At 36.4% G+C, this 21,085-nt stretch overlaps 1 protein-coding gene and 1 pseudogene across 1 annotated transcript; one reads left to right on the top strand and one right to left on the bottom strand.

Annotated features, from left to right (window-relative positions):
* Nucleotides 1-342: 342 nt before the first annotated feature.
* Nucleotides 343-17,598, bottom strand: LOC107598870 (WASH complex subunit 7-like). Its single transcript, XM_016290313.1, is given in 30 exon segments — nt 343-755; nt 1,270-1,366; nt 1,443-1,639; nt 1,725-1,818; nt 1,909-2,056; nt 3,962-4,048; nt 4,243-4,309; nt 6,070-6,178; nt 6,269-6,403; nt 9,032-9,136; nt 9,225-9,299; nt 9,373-9,527; nt 10,735-10,903; nt 10,983-11,099; nt 11,192-11,297; nt 11,406-11,485; nt 11,798-11,923; nt 12,854-12,979; nt 13,121-13,247; nt 13,378-13,538; nt 13,624-13,751; nt 13,847-13,970; nt 14,726-14,846; nt 14,990-15,093; nt 15,178-15,220; nt 15,307-15,532; nt 15,655-15,724; nt 15,854-15,907; nt 15,987-16,126; nt 17,458-17,598. Coding segments are annotated over 30 exon segments (3,423 nt in total). The 5' UTR covers nt 17,519-17,598; the 3' UTR covers nt 343-684.
* Nucleotides 17,599-18,076: 478 nt separating this feature from the next.
* Nucleotides 18,077-20,228, top strand: LOC107598869 (solute carrier family 41 member 2-like; annotated as a pseudogene).
* The last annotated feature ends 857 nt before the right edge of the window (nt 20,229-21,085 follow it).

The raw sequence follows: 21,085 nt of genomic DNA, 5'->3' as shown, positions 1-21,085 counted from the left end.
AAATGACACAATTTTAATTTTTGGGTGAATTATAATTAGGTCTTTAAATTTCTTTAGCTAAAAAAAAATGTGTATCCTAAAGGCCAGTTTTATCCTATAAAAATATGTGTTCCTAACAATCAGTAGGACATTAAAGGGTTAGTTCACCCAAAAATTAAAATTCTGTCATAAATTACTCACCCTCATGTTGTTCCAAACCTGTAAGACCTTCGTTCATCATGCGTTGCTGTCTATGGAGGGTCAGAAAGCTCTTGGATTTCATCAAGAATATCTTAATTTGTGTTCCTGAGAAGAACGAAGGTCTTACAGGTTTGGAACAACATGAGGGTGAGTAATTTATGACAGAATTTTAATTTTTGGGTGAACTAACCCTTTAAGAAAAAAAAATACAGACACCATCTACCAATCACACTTGTTGAATTTACATGAGCGCATAATGCTTGACAAAACAGTTGAACATCGTTGTCGATACATAAAACAATCATGATCTAAAACCGAAGTGTTGGTCCAAATCCAGTCATTTCCAGTCGAAAGAGTGCAGGTGGCGAAGCGCCAAAATGAGTTTGAGCAGCTGTACAGACTCCCAACAGAAGTACAGTGGCTGGAGGGTCAATGTTTATAACCTCATCTGGAGTGAGTCCATGCTGTTCAAGTGATTTATATCGTTCAAGATCCTTTGTAGTTTCACTTGGCCCTGCTTTCCCCAGGAGAGCCCTCGATCGTTGAGGAACCTGGACCAGTTTTGGCAACTTCCTCTGAAAAGAGAGATTAAATGAGTGTTTGTGATGCTAAAAGTCACCATAAAATATTCTAGCGATCATGGATTTGGGTGACCATACGTGCCATTTTCCCAGGACGCGTCCTGGCCAGGATTTCTATATCGCCTAAAACATCTAGGTTTTGGCTTTGTTTGCGTGTGCAGACCGATCGGTGTATGACATCAAAGTACCATACAGACGGTTATGCTTTCGAAACGCTCTCGAGGTACTTTGATGTCAAACACTGATCGGTCTGACCCGCACTGCTTTTAAGTCGAACACACCTAATATGTACGCGTAATTGCATCGCTTTGACCGTAAATCCCACCTTCTCACACGCCATGATTGGTCCATTAAATACAATGCCTGCATGTTATTGGTCAAACTACTTTTCGATCATTATCTTCAGCAAGCATGAAAACAGGAAAACAAAGCCAAAACAAATCCTGGCCAGGACGCGTCCTGGGAAAATGGCACGTATGGTCACCCTATCATGGATCCATCAACCAACCTCTGTCTTTCTTCTCCTGGGTCTCCTCGGCTGCCGTTTTATCAGCTCTGAAGAAGATCCGAGCGCTTCTCAGAGAGAAATAGAGCAGCTCAAACTCCTACAAACGGAAAGAAGATGTGATGAAACAAAGCCATTGGCCATCAATGTTGAAGATCATGAAGATGCTCCCAAGCCTGCAGATATACGTCCAGTCTCTTCTGCGTCAGGTTCATGGTCTGCATGAGCTTCTCGTCTTGGCTGGTGGACTGAACGTTCTGCTCCTTCACCACCGCATTCATTTCCTTCACATACTTTTCCCTCACAGCCTGGAACCAGTGGAGGGAGTCAAACTCCTGATACTGGTCCAGAAGCTTCAGGATGTAGGCGACTCCTGGAAAACACACAAAAGGTCCTTGAATATTGACTAGCCCATAGAAAGAACATATATCAGCTTTATAACTGTATTAAACATGTACCCATGGCGAAACCGTCTGTAAACGCAGCTCCCACTTTGTTCTTCTTGTTTAGTTTTTCTTTGCAGCTGATGGAATGTTCCACGAAATTTACTGTCTGTGAGGGAGAAGAAAGATGAACGTTATGCAAGAGATGCCGCAATTAGCAAGAGATTTCCACATCCAAGATCTGATTCTGAAGACCCACCAGAGGAGGAACTATCATGTAGAAGTTCCTCAAGTGCATGTTCTTAACGCTGCGAAACTCCGGCGCGAAAACCCCCACCAGCATCTTGAAGTACTCAGTTCCTTCAGCCGAGTTACTGGTCAGGTCACTAAGTACACAGTCCAGTTGGCTGAAATAAAAAATAAATTACTATTTATTTTATAGCAATAATAATTATTATTATAATTATAATATTATATATTAATAATTATTATAATGATATTTAAAAATTAATTCTTTATTTATAACAATAAAATAAATTATTATTATTGTTATTGATATTTATATAATTATAACAATACTACAAATTATTATTAACATAAGTATCATCATAATTTTTATTTATTTATTATTTAACATTTATGTATTATTAATATTACTACTACAATTAGTATTAAAAGAGACATATTATGCTACTTTTTACAATATGTAATAAAGTCTCTGGTGTCCCCAGAATGTGTCTGTGAAGATTCAGCTCAAAATACTCCACAGATCATTTATCATAAAATTTTGAAAATGCCTATTTTGAGTGGAAGCAGAAACACACAGTTTTAAATGCTGTCTCTTTAAATGCAAATGAGCTGCTGCTCCCCGCCCCCTTTTCCAGAATAGAGCTGCCATTACAGCTCGGACCTGCTAAAAACATCTGTTTTGGTTCTGATTATCATGTTTATCTCGCTGAAATCATGCGTTTTAAACCATATGAGTTTAAACTTCTGATATATGGTTTTCTGAGAGCATGCGCACAGAAAGCGGCTGTCACAGCATGTGAGTAATAAACTAAGTTCTCATTCACACACAAGTTTACGTTAAAAACACACGAGTTACAAAAACAGTGGGTTATGTCTGTGAAGGTAAACAGCTGGGAAATAAATTGCATGTTTATTTTAGATCTAAATAGTGTTCTGTGCAGCCAAAGACAGAACAGTTAGCATGTTTTGCTCAAACTTTCACCATGGCATTAGAACTGGTACACCGTTGTCGCTTGCGAAATCAAAATGACGGCACTGTGGGTGGAAACTTACAGATTAAGGGGCGGTAATATTATAATGAGATCCCTTTGCCACGTCACCAAGAGAGCGAAATCAGACGCGCTCGTTTTCTCAGACGCTTGCAGAAAAAGGCTTCCCCAAACAAAGTTTCTGGGTTAATCTTTTTCACGTTTTCTTGGTTGGTAGATGTACCAGGGACCTGAATATAGCACTTAAAACCTGAAAAAGTCAGATTTTCATGATAGGTCACCTTTAATGTTTTATTATTCATTTTTTAATAATAACCAATAAATACTAAACCTAATAATAATAAGTACTAATTGTTTATTGTTATTTTTGTATGTTTTAACAATAATAATAATAACTTATATTTTAGAATGAATTATTTAATAATAATTTATAATAATACAAATTATTATTGTTATTGATATAAGACTGATCATCATCAATTTATGTTGTATTTATTTTTTATCATTGATGTATTAATATTACTACTACTATTACCATTAATGTTTGTTTCTTTGCTTATTAATAATAACTAATAAATAATAAAAATTACTAATTGTTTATTGTTATTTTTGGTATGTTTTAATAATAATAATAATTATTATTATTGTTATTATTATTAACAATGCTTTCGAATTAATAACAATAACTACCAATTATAATTACTAATTGTTTAATGTTACTGTTGTGATTGTTGTATTGTATGGATTTTATTTATTATTAATAATGTCTAGTTATTTATTATAATTGTTGTTTTTAGTATTATTATTTCTTAGTATTTGCAGCATTTATTAATTATTGTTGTTGTTTTATTTATTCACATTATTATTATTATTATTATTATTATTGTTTTAGTATTTGAAGTATTTGTTATTGTTGTTTTATTTATTCACATTATTATTATTATTATTATTGTTTTAGTATTTGAAGTATTTGTTATTGTTGTTTTATTTATTCACATTAGTATTATTATTACTATTATTATTATTATTAATTCCCTGTCTGACAGCAAAGACTGACATTATGAATTACAGTACCTGGCGGCTTTCTGCGTCTCTTCAGAAAGGCCTTCCTCTTTAACAAGCTCCTCAAAGTTAACGATGTCCTCTAGATCAGGAACAAACCTGGAACATGTTTGAATGTGAGTAGCTTGCTAATGTATGTCTTGGTTGTTCGGAGGACTTCTGTAGGACGATTTTTATAATGTTCATACCATATGTGTCTCATTTAGCTCTAAGTGTTGTGTGAGAAGACTATTATTATTTATCTAGTATTACCACGATCTGAATGTCTCAGTCAAATAATCTTTGTATGAGACCTGATAGCGCTGCTGCAGCAGTGCAGCCCTCCGGACCGAATCATGCGCACATAACCCATCGCATTGCCTGCAAGAAAGAAAAGAATGGAAAGAGAAGGAGAAAAAAAATGTTAACATTTATTAATTTAATTCTTAAATACAACTATATATACTTTTTTCAACTTTGAATTTGCTGCTTTGTTGTGAAGACCTTTGCATTTCTGTGTCTTTTCCTTGACAAATCATTCAGCCTTAAAGGGTTAGTTCACCCCAAAATGAAAATTAGGCTGTGTTTTACTCACCCCCGATGCATCCTAGGTGTATATGACTTTCTTCTTTCAGACGAATCCAGTCGGAGTTATATTAAAAATTGTCTTTGATCTTTCAAGCTCTATCGTTGCACTCAGTGGGTGTTGCATTGCTTCGGTCCAAAAGACGTGAAATAAAAGGCACCTTTCCAAAAAAAAAAAGTGTCTCACACGGCTCCAGGGGTGAACAAAGGCCTCCTGTAGCGAATCGATGCATTTTTGTAAGAAAAATATCCATTTTCAAAACATAATAATCACTTTAATGTAGCTTGCGCCAGCAGTTGTACATTGGAAGCAGTTCCGGGAGCATGACGAATGAGTTCAGCGCTGCGCATGCGCCGGTGAGTCTCGTGAAAACCAACGTTTGTTAACAGGAGCAAAGGAAGCAAAGTTTCCTTACTTTAGCAAAGGAAAACAAGTCTCCTCTTGGCTTATATCGAAATCCTCCGACATTCTTGTTGCACTCAGCGGGTGTTGCATTGCTTCTGTCCAAAAGACGTGAAATAAAAAGCACCTTTCCATTAAAAAAAAGTGTCTCACACGGGCTCCAGGGGTGAACAAAGGCCTCCTGTAGCGAATCGATGCATTTTTGTAAGAAAAATATCCATTTTCAAAACATAATAATCACTTTAATGTAGCTTGCGCCAGCAGTTGTACATTGGAAGCAGTTCCGGGAGCATGACGAATGAGTTCAGCGCTGCGCATGCGCCGGTGAGTCTCGTGAAAACCAACGTTTGTTAACAGGAGCAAAGGAAGGAAAGTTTCCTTACTTTAGCAAAGAAAAACCAGTCTCCTCTTGGCTTATATCGAAATCCTCCGACATTCTTCTTTACAAATCCTCGTTTTGTACTTCTAATTAGTGACCGCTGTTTTGTTTCGATCTCTCCGCGTGCGTCACTTCTGAGCGGTGCATGCGCAAAGCTAACCTCCATACGTCATCCGCCCGGAGCTGCTTCCGTTTACAACAGTGAGCGCAAGCTACGTTTAAGTGATTATTACATTTTGAATATGGATATTTTTCTTACAAAAACGCATCGATTCGCTACAGGAGGCCTTTGTTCACCCCCCGGAGCCGTGTGAGACACTTTTTTTTAATGGAAAGGTGCTTTTTATTTCACGTCTTTTGGACAGAAGCAATGCAACACCCGCTGAGTGCAACAATAGAGCTTGAAAGATCAAAGACAATTTTTTATATAACTCCGACTGGATTCGTCATATACACCTAGGATGCATCGGGGGTGAGTAAAACGCAATCTAATTTTCATTTTGGGGTGAACTAACCCTTTAAGCATCCCAGCATGCACATTATGAAGTTGAGAACATTACAAAAGGAAAGAGTTCCCAGATGCATCTAAAAACCTCTAGAGCAGGGGTGGCGAACTCTGGTCCTGGAGAGCTCAGCTCCAACCCTAATTAAAACTCACCTGCCTGTAGCTTTCTAGTAACCCTTTAGGCCTTGATTAGCTTGTTCAGGTGTATTTGATTAGGGTTGAAGCAAAACTCTGCAGGGTTCGCCACCCCTGCTCTAGACAAACTTTACCGATCTGACTGATGAGCTGTCTGAACTGATCCAGGTAGCTCTGAGCATCCGGAGTAAGACCCAACTTCCTGATGCCACGGTTGAACTTCTCTGCTCGCTCAAAGGGGTACTACATACAGCAGAAACCAACAGAAGATCATGTCTTCATAAAAGGACACTGCTTCCTGACATAACGACGTGCCAATGGAGACCAGCGCACCTTTTGGTCCGTCTGATCCTTGGTTTCCCTGAAGAAGCGGATGTCTTTGATGAGTCTGGATTTGATGTGCTCGTCATACATGAACTGACTGAAAATGTAGAACTTCTTGCGGAGGAACTGATACGTGAAGTTCACCTGCAGAGAGACACTTCAGGCCGTCAGTATGATGAGATGTTACTGGTCACGTAATACAGATGCAGCTAACAGGGAACGCTCTGGCAAGCTTCTCTCAAAGTTATGAACAAACATTCTTCCAGTAACGACAGTAACATTTGTTCAAAGTTTCCTAGTCTTTAGTAACAGCCTCAAAACATTCAACAAAAACATTATACATCACTCATGGAATGTTTTTCTGAAACATTTTGGCTGGACGTTCGTCTAAGTATTTAATAGTTTCATATGTTTCAGACAACATTAAAAAGTAACATTCTCATAATGTTTACAAAATGATAAAATGGAAAGTTCCCTTTATGTTTTTTTCCAACTTTCACATAAGAAGACAAAACATAAAAAACTGGACATTTTGAATGTTCAGAGATGTATTATTAATATTATTAGTAGTAGTGGTAGAATATTTGATCACAATTATTAGTTTGAACTACTATACTATTACTGTTTTACAATCACAATTTTTTTTGTTATTATTGTTACTATTATTATTAATAATAATATATTTGATAGTAACTTAGTTATATCTACTATACTATTAATATTATTATTATTATTATTATTAATGTTTTATAATTACAAATTGTTTTCGTTACTATTATTATTAGTAGTAGTAGTAGTAGTAATGAAAATTTATTTATGACTATTGCTGATATTGTTATTATTATTGGTTTGTTGTTTGTTTTAATTATAATTAATATGTTTGTTAACCATTATTAAAATGGAAAGTTCCCCTAAATGTTTTTGCCAATGTTCAAACATCGCAAAAAAAACAACAACATTTTTTAACATTTAAAAACTGGATGTTTTGAATGTCAGAGAATAGTATTATTATTATTATTATTATTGTTCTAATTACCTTACTATCATTATTTAATTATCATTATGTTTATTATCATTAAAATCGAATGTTCCCTTAATGTTTTCTCCAATGTTCATATAATCAAGTTTTTTTTTAAACATTTAAAACCTTGACATTTTGAATATTCAGACAACATTCAAAGATAACTTCATAACTTAAAGGGATAGTTCACCCAAAAGTGTTGCCATCATTTACTCACCCTCATGTCATTCCAAACCTCTATACGTTTCTCTTTACTTACAGTAAAGATATACTTATTAAAAATATTTATATATATAAAAAATGTTGTTCTTTAACTTTGTAATCAACAAATAATCCTGAAAAAGTTCAAGTGTCACAGTTTCCACAAAATATTAAGAAACAAAAATACTGGTATTCAGTATTGATAATAATAAGAACCATTATTAATAACTGAGCACAAATAATAATTGAAAATAATTAAACGGCAAATCAGCATATTAGAATGATTTCTGAAGGATCATGTGACACTGAAGACTGGAGGAATGATGCTGAAAATTCAACTTTGATCACAGAAAAAAAATAAATGTAAACATTCTACCATTAAAACATTTACATTAAAATATCTTTAATAGAAAAACAGAACTTTCCTAATCACGGCACTTGAAAGCCTTCAGATTTACAATGTTCTAGAGTAAGTTTGAGAATTATATTTTTACAGTTTTTTGAAACATTTTCTTAGACACGTGAAATTTCAGAAAAAATATAACGATATACAAACGTCTGCTGAAAACGGCTATGTTAATTTTTTTATATACACTGTGGCAAACAATGTAAATGGCATTAAAATCTGAGAAATTCGAAAAGGCCAGTAGGCCACGTAGTTTGCATGCCTGAAAATTAATGTCTGTCGTTAAACATTTTTTTAAACCGTTGGCAAATATTGCTAAATTGTCTCATCATGTTTAGTTGTTTACATCTTACCTCAGCTCGCATTCAAATGCCGCAAAGCGCAGCTCACCTCAGCTCAGATTCTGTGAACAGTAAATCCCGCCTTCTTCAATTTGATTGGTGAAAACATTTTGACATCGACGAGCGCTTTTAAGCCGCTGCGGCTGCACTGACTGAGCCAGAACGCGCTACATTAATTAGAATGTTTGTCTCAAGTGGGCCGTGCGGGCCATTCATCTGGGCCGATGGAGGGATAGGCTACGTACATTTACTGTAATTCATTCTTTACATTTACTGGGCCGGCCCACCGGGAAAACTCCTGGTGCTCCAGATGGCCAGTCTGCTACTGTTTTGAAGACTGTTTACATTTATGCATTTAGCAGACACTTTTATCCAAAGCGACTTACAGTGCGCATTCAGGCTATACATTTTTTACATTTACATTTTTTACCAGTATGTGTGTTCCCTGGGAATTGAACCCACGACCTTTTGCGCTGCTAACGTATGCTCTAACACTGAGCCACAGGAACACTGAATTTTGATTTTGAAGAACCAAACGTTTTTGGTCCCCATTGAATTACACATTAGGGAAAGAAATACTATGGAAGTCAATGGGGACCAACAACTTTTCGATTACCAACATTCTTCAAAATATCTTCTTTTGTGTTCAACATAAGAAAGAAACTCTTACAGGTTTGGAATGACATGAGGGTGAGTAAATGACAACATTTTCATTTTTGGGTAAACTGTCCCTTTAATGGGAATGTTAGCAAAATGTTTGTATTTTTGTTAGCTGGGACCGTCCTGACAGGATCTGTACATACCGTTGTGCTCATGATACCGGTTCCATGAGTGCGAATGGAGTTGGCAATGTGGCGGATGTTAATGGTGTTTAAGTGCTTGTTGTTGCTGGTTCTCTCAATGAAGATCTACACACAATAGAGAAGATGTTTTACACAAACACAAGTGAAGTACTACATTTGTGGACCAATAATAACGTCAGAAGTCAAGTCCTGCCTGGTTGTTTAGGTTGTAAAGGTAGCGCGAGACAAAAACGTGAATGTTCCTCATGATCTCCAGGACGTCCAGGCCCTAGAAGACACACACAATGATATCAGGCTGAATGCAGCAGCTCTTTTCTGAGACGATCTGGTGAGCTACCCACCTGTTCCAGAGTTTGGCTGGGGAGATGCGCCTCAGTCATCACCAAACCATAGCGCTGTGTGGCGAGGTTCCTCATCTCGCTGTACGTGGCCCAGTCATGAAGAGCCACAGTCGTCAAGTTGTAAAACGTCTTGTCTAGATAGTGAGTCACATAGGCTGCAGGAAATGGAGGATTTATTCTTAATATCAAACATCTTGAGATAAAGCTCATGGTTATGATGCTCTCCAGCAAAAGACTCCATTCTTAAAATATCAAGGCAACTATTTATTTACATGTATAAAGTCAATGTATGATTGAAGTCATTATATGATAAATTAAATAATTATATGCACATATTATATATATAATTTTGTATATTTTTATTATATATACTGTTATAGTTATATATTACAACTATGACATACACAAACATATATATTTTTTCAATATTGTTTATCTATACTACATATATATTTTTGAATACTATTATACATATATACTATTATAAAATGTGTGTGTGCATGTGTGTGTGTGTGTATATATATATATATATATATATATATTAATGAATAAGGATTGTATATTTCACTTTTTTCACATTCACTTTACTAAATCTGAATCTACTGTAAAGCAAAAATAATAATAATAAACTTTGACTTTGGCAGTGCTTAAAATACATTTTGTAACTCCCCCCATTTGTAGTAGTAGCAAAAACTTCTTGTTTATGATTTCATTTTTGATGGAAATTAACATTGACTAAAATTCTAAGTGAACTTCGCAGACAAAAGACAAACATGTAGAACATTTCCCCTTTTAATTGACATTGATTATGTCCACTATATATGTGACTCTGGAGCACAAAACCAGTCTTAAGTCACTGAATGGAAATTAACATTGACTAAAATTCTAAGTGAACTTCGCAGACAAAAGACAAACATGTAGAACATTTCCCCTTTTAAGTATTGATTATGTCCACTATATATGTGACTCTGGAGCACAAAACCAGTCTTAAGTCACTGGGGTATATTTATAGCAAAAGCCAAAAATACATTGTATGGGTCAAAATTATTGATTTTTCTTTTATGACAAAAATCATTAGGATATTAAGTAAAGATCATGTTCCATGAAGATATTTTGTAAATTTCCTACTGTAAATATATTAAAACTTAATTTTTGATTAGTAATATGCATTGCTAAGAACTTCATTTGGACTACAGATTCCAGATATTCAAATAGTTGTATCTCGACTAATATACTTATATTATCCTATCCTAACAAACCATACATCAATGGAAAGCTTATTTATTCAGCTTTCAGATGATGTTTTGTGGTCCAGGGTCACATATAGTGTAACTCATTCATTCAGTCTTTTATCTGCCCTACCTCTGATGTCAATGAAACGGTTGAAGAAGCGAATGGGCTTGAGAGAGAAAAAATGAGCCAGATCCTTCATGCCCACTTTGAAAGGGTTTCGATCGTCCAGTTTGAGGTGTGTGTGCACAGACAAGCGCAGGTCCTTCTCGATCTCCTTACACAGCTTGTCTAGCAGGTGCTAACAATCAGAAAAGCATGCAAATGAACTAAAATGCAAAATTACTACAAAAAGATATGCAGCCAGCACTCTGCTTTACCTCATTGAGGATTTCCATGATCGCAGTGTCATAACACTTCAGCAGCTGATCACATGACTCCATGTGTTTGGCGTGCAACATGGTGGGCACACAGTCTCTGAGCGCACTGAACATGTACTAGAGAAAATATATGCATATTTAAATAACATGTTTATGTTTAACAAAAATGTTAAGTGCATTTTAAGAATAGATAGTGTTAAGAGTTTTACATGAATTCTGGCCGCATCCACAGCGTTTTCGTACACGTCATCCAGGTAGATAGGAAAAACTGTACGATGCCAGTACAGGAAACTGCAGTCGCATTGCACTTTGACTCTGAGGAGAGAGGATATCCCATCATGCCATTACAACAAAGCCACAGAAGTCACAGAATCAAAATCTGCTATTGCTAATCGTAACTAGTTGAACTAATTCAGGGCTTACCGTTCTCTTAATTCACTGATTAAGTCTAGCTTTTTCAGCACAAGCTGTAAAGGCAAGAGCTCCTCGTCCTTGAAGGTTTTCTGCACAAAACAAAACATCGAAAAACAACAGAATTAAAAAAATAACAAAACAAAAAGACAATAAAAACAAAAAAACATAAAAACACAAAACAAACAAAAAACACAAGACAAATCAAAAACACAACAAAAACAAACAAATAAATAACATTTTTATTATTAAAAAAAATAAACACCCTGGGCAATTTACAACAAAGTCAAACGGACTGGAAACTCAAAGCTTGTGTTGAAGGCTTCTTGACAGAATTTATTTTAATACTTTATATGCAAATGTCATGAAATGGCCATTAATTTACACTGTTTATCCATACTCACCATTTGAGTGCCAACACTGAGAGCCAGAGACACGATCAGTCTCCTCTCTTTGGTGCTGGGCCCGTTCAGAGTGTTCTCAGCCAGAACCAGAGCCGACAGCACATCCAGCCTCTGCTCACTGTAAGGCTTGGGGGGGGGGGCTCTGTCACGAATTCGGTCCATGGACTTCCGTTTATTCACCACCAGAGGTCACCCTTTCCATTACATTGACTCTCGCACAACACAAACTGTTGCATAGCACCCTGGGCTACATATCCCATCAGTCATTGCACTGATTGCACTCAGCACAGTCGACCTACGCTACCCCTAGGACCATTCTTGTGTTTTGCCCGCCATATACCTGTCTGCCATTATCTGACCCATGCCTGTTTTATGACCACGTCTCTATCTTCTCCTAATAAAGAGCTTGCATATGGATCTGCACGTCTCACGTCTTGTCAGCTCCGTTACAATATTAATGATTACTAATAATGTTTTAAAGATTTTTGTGCAGATTAAACCAAACATACTACATGTAGTGAACATACTATATGTAGCACATCATTATTAGTGTCCAAATGATAGTGCACACTACAATTAATGTACTAAATTTGTAGCGCACACATTAGTGTTTAAATTGTGAGCACTACAATGAAAGAACTAAAACAGTAGTGCAAACTACTACTAGTATCTTAACTATTGTCCACAATACCCAGTACTAGATATACAGTATAGTGCATTTTTGTGCACAGTACAACCAATATTCTAGATATGTAGTGAACACTACTATTAATGTATAAAATGATGTACTAAATTAAGTGTTTAAATTATTGTGCCCATTATCGTATACTAGATTTGTAGTGAACACTCTAGGGCTATATATATATATATAGTGCAAACTGCTAAAGGTAATGTACACTACATAGTACATTTATCACATAAATTAATATAAACAAAAATAAATACATAAATTGTATGTTTTGAATACATATAAAAGACACAAATGAAAATCTGAAAAAAATGTGTATAAATACTGAAGTACTTGCTGTTGAATATAATTTTGACTCATCGACCTACTTTTAACAGCTCCACCAGTCGGCACAGGGCTTTCACCGAGGTCTTGGTCATGGGCCGCTGCGTGGACATGTACATGTTCATAGTAGTCTTGATGATGGTGCTGATGCTGTAAGCATACAGGATTCCCTACAGAAACACAAACACCTGATTATGAAGCAGTCACTGCACTGGAAATGTAACGTAATTAAAAAAATAATGAATTTCCAACTCTATAAAGAACACTTTAATCTAAAAAATAACAGAAAAGAAGAAAACACCAGTCTCTACCTGCACAAAGATATTACACCTGTTGCTCAAATCCTCAGACAGTTTGTCTGGTTTCGGTTCTTTTGATAATATAGACTCCATCTTCATCATCCAGGAGGTGGCAAATATATAGTAGGACTGCATGTCCCTGCATAGAAACACATACATGGAACCCTAAATGACATATTTATAATGATGGCAAATACAATGACCATTACATTTTACTAGGCTAAATTATAATTGATTTATGAATCATATCAAAAGCGTGTATGTCTTACTTCATAAGTGTCTGTGCCTTTTGCTGCAGGAATGCATCTCTGCTGCTGCGGATGCTCTGGATGCTCTTCTTGTCCATCAGTTTAGCTGCCGCAGGGACTTTGCTTATCAGAAATGTGTCTGGAAACCAGATTATATTAGCTGCTAATGTCACAGCAGGGACCTGGAGGAGAGAGCAGGGAAATTTCATAATGACTGAATGAGCAGATCTATACAATCCACTCGTTCCCACTAGTTAGTGTACTCACCTTTTTACACACATCCAGCAGGGATTTGTAGATCTTCTTGTCCACGGTCCTGAATATATGGAAGTGCAGCACAAAGAGGCCACATACGCCTGTATATTTATCTCGCTGATCAATCTCTGACGGCTCTCCTGCAAGTCAAATGGATCATAACGGTTGTTGGCAACAGCCGAGATGTCTCGTTAATGGTATTTTGAATTCATTTAGGTTAATTACAAATACAAACCAAGCTTTGACTCAACGTTGGCAAAAATGGTTCTGATATTGTATGCAAATTCCTCTGCAAAGGCACTGTTTTTAGAAACCGATACACCTTCTCCTGGGTCATCAAACCGCTGCTCCACACAAGCCTGCATGAAAAAGAAAAACTTTAGTTATATTTATTTAACTTAAGTAACCTGGGAACATTGCAGTTGCATTGCTGTCTATGGGAGGGTCAGGGAGCTCTCAGATTTGACCAAAAATATCTTAATTTGTGTTCCGAAGGTGAACGGAGGTCTTATGGGTTTGGAACGACATGAGGGTGAGTAATTAATTACAGAATTTTCATTTTTGGGAGAACCCTTTAATTTGTGAGCATTACAAACTGTCCTGGGCTGCGTTTCCCAAAAGCATCGTAAGCCTAAGTGCATCGTAGACCTATTGCCACCAATGGAGCTATTATCAACTTAAGCTTACGATGCTTTTGGGAAATGCAGCCCTGGTTGAAGTGTAGCCTTAATGCAATTGGTCAAATCAGTGTTGTTTTGAGCAAATTAATTGCATTTCTAGCACGAAAATGCTTGGGAACTAATGTGATCAGAACCAAAGTTTACAGGACTGCGTTCTCTGGAATCCTCTCAAGCGGAGGACCGAATCGCGTCATAGCTCATTACCATAAAGTTGACCTGACTTCGACTCTCCTCGATGCCCACACTGCTATGTTTCTCATAGCAGAAAGAATATCTCTTTGGTTTTGAGACTTTAGTCTTTGCAACTTCAGGGATCTTATCTATGCACAATCAGCTTGTAACACTCCAAAGAGAAAGGAAAACTTGAAATCGCATCATATGACCCCTTTAAAATACAAAAACAGAAAATGAGGAAGTCTGGGGACACTTCAGACCTGAAAAATCATGCTGTCCAACAGTTGACCCTCTAGCTTCAGTAAAAGCTTCTCAAAGGGTTTTAGTTTCTCCTCTGAAATGGCAAACTTAGCTGGGTTATGATGGACAGATTTCAGTAACCTTCAAACAACAACAAAGAATTTGTGGTAAGAAATCAAGAACCGCAATTTAAAACATTTCATACTTTAAAGGCCTGCATTCTGTCTTCAGTTCCAACATTACATTTTACAGAGCAGTTCAACATCTAAAAGGTCCCACTTCACCTTTTGTACATCTTCCAGTGATCTTTCAGTGTGGCATGGTTCTCCATGATCTCATCCAGGGTGATGAGGACCACCAGAAGTTCTCCCAGATGCTCGTACACTGTCTGATTGTAGACAAAGAGAAACCATCATTACAAGACGGTTGCAGTGAACAACCATATGAAGAGGACAGAGAAAATGAAAATTACCTGAAAGTGTACACCTGTGGACTCAATGATTTTTGTTGCACTCCTGTGACATAAAAAAACAAAAACAAATTAGCAACACTGCAGTCACATAACCATCCACATAATATGAGAATATTTGAAATTTCTCACTTGTTGCTGATGTACAAAGCAGCCAGCTGGTGAACTATGTTGACCACCACTTCAAAGCAGCGCGATACAAAGCAGGACAGCTCCTGTAACATACAACCAAATAAAACAATGCTCCAGTCTTCAGTGTCACATGATCCAGAAATCATTCTAATATGCTGATTTGATGCTTAAGAAACATTTCTTCTTTTTATTATTATTATAATTAATATTGAAAATAGTTGTGCTGCTTAATATTTTTTTGTAAACCGGGATACATTTTTTCAGGATTCTTTTATAAACAGAAAGTTCAAAAGAACAGCATTTATTTGAAACTGAAAACATTATACATGTCTCGTCATATATTTCCACTTACCTCATATTTCAGCTTTTTAACTTCACAGCAAAGAGCTGCATACACTGTGATAACTTTATTAAGCACCTGGTGAAGAAGAAGAAGAGAAAAAAGCAACAGGTAAACTCATAATAAACTAATTCTCATTCAGTATTCACATCACATGTAAACTGCAGCATCGTAAACAGCAAACTGTTCAACATCTCATACTCATACCTTATTATCTGTCTTGATGAGCTCCAACAGTGAGGACTGTTCATACGGCAGGAGCTGGTGTGACAGAGCAAGGAGAGTGATTTGGCATGAAAAAATAAACACTGTTATGAAGCTGTAAGTCATGACACAACACCTTCAAAGCGATAGGGTCCAGAGTGAAGTCCCATACATCTCCCACAGAGTCGTCCAGTGCTTCTTCAATACCCTGGAGCTGAGCGGTATATTCCTCTAAGAACTTCTCATAGTTTTTAACCTGCACTTTTGTGTGAATTTCTGCACAGGAAGGAACCAAATGCTACAGATCAAGAGTTACAAAACCAGAAATAAAAGATCTTTCAAATGACTTCCTTCCTGATTTGTGAGAAACTAAATTTTAGAATTTTTATCAATAACAATAATTATTGTTGATGCTATAAGTATGTATGTATGTGTGTGTGTATATATATATATATATATATATATACACACACATGCATATATACACATGTACATATACATATATATATTAGTGCTGTCAAATGATTAATCGCGATTAATCACATCCAAAATAAAAGTTTTTGTTTACATAATACACGTGCATCTCACAATGTCATCTGCTGGTGTTGGTTCATTGTGTTTTTTGAAAACCAACGTCACTGCACCCGTTTACCAAGACATTTTGGAGCACTTCATGCTTCCTTCTGCTGACCAGCTTTTTGAAGATGCTGATTTCATTTTCCAACAGGATTTGGTACCTGCCCACACTGCCAAAAGCACCAAAAGTTGGTTAAATGACCATGGTGTTGGTGTGCTTGACTGGCCAGCAAACTCACCAGACCTGAACCCCATAGAGAATCTATGGGGTATTGTCAAGAGGAAAATGAGAAACAAGAGGCCAAAAAATGCAGATGAGCCGAAGGCCACTGTCAAAGAAACCTGGGCTTCCATACCACCTTTCACAATTTGAGTTGAATTACTGAAATAAATGAACTTTTCCACGACATTCTAATTTATTGAGATGTATGTGTGTGTGTGTACTGTGTATATTTATGTGTGTGTGTATATATATAAATACACACACATTTATGTATATATTTATGAAAAATATGTAATGTTGTATATATGATATAAATATATACATGTAAATATTTTCAAAATATATGCTGTGTGTGTGTATATATATATAATAAATATACACAACACACACGTTAAAAAAGCAGCTTTTATTTTAGATGCGATTAATCGTTTGACAGCACTTTTTTTATATATATATATATATATATATATATATATATATATATATATAACATGTAATACTATAAAGAGAATAATTAATTATTAATATTATTCTGAGCATTGAATTCACTGGTCAATCAATTAATAATCAATGTTTGCATTCAAAGAAATGCAATCCTCCAATGCAACGATGTGGGAACACTTTCAAATGAAAGCAAAAGACTTCCTTATCACATTTTTTGTGAGATCAATAAAGACCACACACACTAATCTAATCAGCGTGCTTGAACTTGGCCACTTCCCCTGGTCATCTGACAGCTAGCTGCAGGATTTATGCATCTTTTACACAACAAATGAGCAGTAACACTCCGGTCAGACGCGTTACTTACTTTGTGACCCATCATCAAAGCGATCAAACTCCCAGTCAGGAGATAATGAATCCACAGCCATCCTGATAGAAACGACACGGACTGGGCTTTTCAGAGAGCTGCCATTAGGTCAGTCTGTTTGGGGGTTACCGCACAGTGAGAGTGAGGGGAGGGGCTGCTGTGCTGGGAATCACATGATTTGCACAGGAAAGCGAACTTCCGGTTACGCTACTGGACGAATTTCAAAATAAAAGCATGACGAAAATGCCCGGATGTGTATTTAGTCCAACATCTACGTTTTTATGTTGTTAGTTACATATACATTTTAAGATATATATGCTGCAATATATAATATATATTAGTATATGAACTTTTGAGTAATGTTCTGAGGACAGGTGGTTTTGGAAGAATGATAAAGCAATGTCATCATTTTGATTAAATAAATGAAAGAGAAGAGAAATATTGCATTTGAGTAAATGTATCAAAATAGAAATATTGCTATTAAAAAGGAATGTCTTTTCTTATGTATCAAAAATCAGTGACTTTTGACTTGCAGTTCTCACTCTGTCATGCCAGTGGCGCCATAAAGCACAGCGACAACCCAAGTTATGGAACAACTTTTTCCCTGCTAATTGTACAAATGAATGCATTATTATATGCCAGTCAGTTGAACCGCAAAAGCCTGAAGGCTGCGTTCTTAACCATATACCGTGCAGCCCTATTTTAGTCTGTCCTCGGTTTTCTAATGAGAAACGTGTGCCAAATGAGTTCATGGGCATTTATGAGCTTTAAGAAGAACCTTACCCTTATATTACCTACCTGGGGTGTGTTGTTTTCCTGTGTCTGACGCCGGTGTGGGTAATTCTATCATTTCGGCACCCTGAAAGCCAAAAACTGCTGCTTTCCAGCTGGGAGCCAATAATAACTGCAATGGTGATTAGCAGGTAAATGTTCTCTCTTGGTACATCAGTATAAGTCTAGCATGTGATGGTGCAACTATACCAATTATATTGGTACAACCAGCTTATGTTGGTTTTTGTTTCATATCTTCAGTCTTGGAGGACTGATTCTGGACCGTACCATTGCAAATCCAAAGCTTGAAGGAGTTGTTCTCTACAGTCCTGCTATAAATGGTGGGTAAGACTGAACTGATATTATGTTCCAATCAACTAACTGTTTATTTAAAATTTTATACATATCTTTTCTTTTTAACCTTTCCTAAAAAGGATAGTTCACCCAAAAATGAAAATTCTGTCATTAATTACTCACCCTCATGTCATTCCAAACTCGTAAGACCTTTGTTCATCTTCAGAACACAAATGAAGATATTTTTGATGAAATCCGAGAGCTTTCTGACCCTCCATCAGTAATGCAACTGATTCGTTCAAGGCCCAGAAAGGTAGTAAGGACATTGTTAAATTAGTCCATGTGACATCAGGGGTTCAACCGAAATTTTATGAAACTACGAGAACAAAGAAAACAAAAAAACGACTTTATTCAACTATTTCTTCTCTTCCATGTCAGTACCACAACGCATGTGTGTGGTGCTGCTGACACAGGAGCTGGCGTTTTGACGTAGAACACGGATTCACTGCGGCTTGTTTACAAGCAGAGGAATGCACACGCATGCGACGTGGTTCTCTCATGAAGACGTGTCGAAGACTCACACAGAAGAGAAGAAATTGTTGAATAAAGTCGTTATTTTTGTTTTCTTTGCGCACAAAAAGTATTCTCGTAGCTTCATAAATTGAATTACTGATGTCACATGGACTATTTTAATGATGTCCTTACTACCTTTCTGGGTCTTGAACGTGTCAGTTGCGTTGCTGTCTATGCAGGGTCAAAAAGCTCTCAGATTTCATCAAAAATATCTTCATTTGTGTTCTGAAGATGAACAAAGGTCTTATGGGTTTGGAAATGTATGACAGAATTTTCATTTTTGGGTGGACTATCCCTTTAAGGTGTTGGTGGTAATCTGGTTTCCATCCAGGCTAGTCCTATAGCCACGTATCTTCATTTCCACTGTCCACTGGGTGAACTTCCAGACAACGCTAAAGGATGTTACTGCCCCTGCCGCAGCTTTTGCGCCACAGGTAATAGATTTCCATCAATGAGTTGGAGCTAAACTGTGCAGGAAAGTGGACCTGGTTTAAGGTTTCAGATCGAAGACAAAAAACACTCTTCCTTGCTTCTGACAGGGCCGAATGGAAGATTAGCGTAGGTGCTGCTCAACGCTGGCCATGTCGGGTCACCTGGTCTTCATCTACAGCATTTACCTAATACAAGGCAGCCCGGATCCACCCACTGCAGCTTTCGTTTTCTTCTATTTGGCAGCTGCTTTCACACAGGCAAGTGAAAGAGATGTTAGCATATCTTATTAAGGAGAGATGTGGTATTTTATTCTGAATCTTCTTTCATTCAGGTGTTTCTTCTGCTGGGCATCGCTGATGTGATGGTTCACTGCTTGTGGAAGTGCGGCAGAGATCCTGATAGCTTCTCTATCCCATATCTGACGGCTCTAGGGGATCTTTTGGGCACTGGCTTTCTGACGCTGTGTTTTCTTCTTATGTCACTGGTGACATAAACATTAAAATGACATTGTCCAATTTCATTAAACAGATTAGATCTGATCTGTCACCGCTGTCTAATGTGCTGGTTTACATGTTTGCCATTTCTCTGCACAGTTCAGCCAGATGAACATTACTTGAAATATCAACCTTTCCATACATGCCAGTCAAATCCCTGTGTGCAGTTCATGCTGCCTCATGTGACAATAGCACTTCTCCAAGTCACACAACTATCTTCTTTGAATGAAGAACTGCTGTTGTCTGTTTCCATATGTTATGTTAAATGTCTGATTTGCACTCATCTTCCTGGATCAGTATCCTATCCTTTCTTTTGTGCTATAGAATAGCATTTCCTAATTGGTTCTAATAAAAATATGATAATATATGTTTTTATTGTACATAAATGTTTATTCAGTGACACTGAGTGGTGACAAGCTATTAATCATATGGTCTTAATGTCCAAATATTTGCATTAAGCAGCCTTATACAATTTAACAATGCATGTGGATTTGATTTTTTATTGATTATTTATTAATCTTCAGGATGTATTAAGGAGAGTAAACACAATAATGTCTGAGACATATTGATAAGATTTTATTTTATTTTATTAAATCACCTGAAATAGTTTATTACTTTTATCTTTTGCTGTAAACAAAAAAAACTATCCATTCATTATACTTCAAAAATGTATCAGTGGTAATATAAGAGAAAAACTGATTGCAGTTTGTGAAGATTTGTACAAATGATTTGCATAGGAATCATCTGAAAGATCCCGTGCTTTACAGCTAGTTAACAATATTTAGTATCCACAGTTGAATACATTTTTTATTACAAATAATGTGTCTTTTTGATACCTTTGCTTTTATCATTGAGATATGCATGCTATTATAAAAGGACAACATTAATAATTTTTTTCTTGTTTTTCATTTTTCTGGGAAAACTCAGACAGCTGTTTTATTTCATTCATTGGTCAAATATTTCTGAATAATGTTCATTTGGGAAACTGACTGCATACAGTATCCTTTATGTATGTATATACAGTATATATATATACGACTAAAAACACATCTGTTCCACCTTTA

The sequence above is a fragment of the Sinocyclocheilus grahami genome, unplaced genomic scaffold, assembly GCF_001515645.1.
Source record: "Sinocyclocheilus grahami isolate Dianchi unplaced genomic scaffold, SAMN03320097.WGS_v1.1 scaffold257.1, whole genome shotgun sequence".
NCBI classification, from domain to species: domain Eukaryota; kingdom Metazoa; phylum Chordata; class Actinopteri; order Cypriniformes; family Cyprinidae; genus Sinocyclocheilus; species Sinocyclocheilus grahami.
The sequence above is the reverse complement of the archived record's forward strand: the minus strand, read 5'-3'. Positions and strand labels throughout refer to the sequence as shown.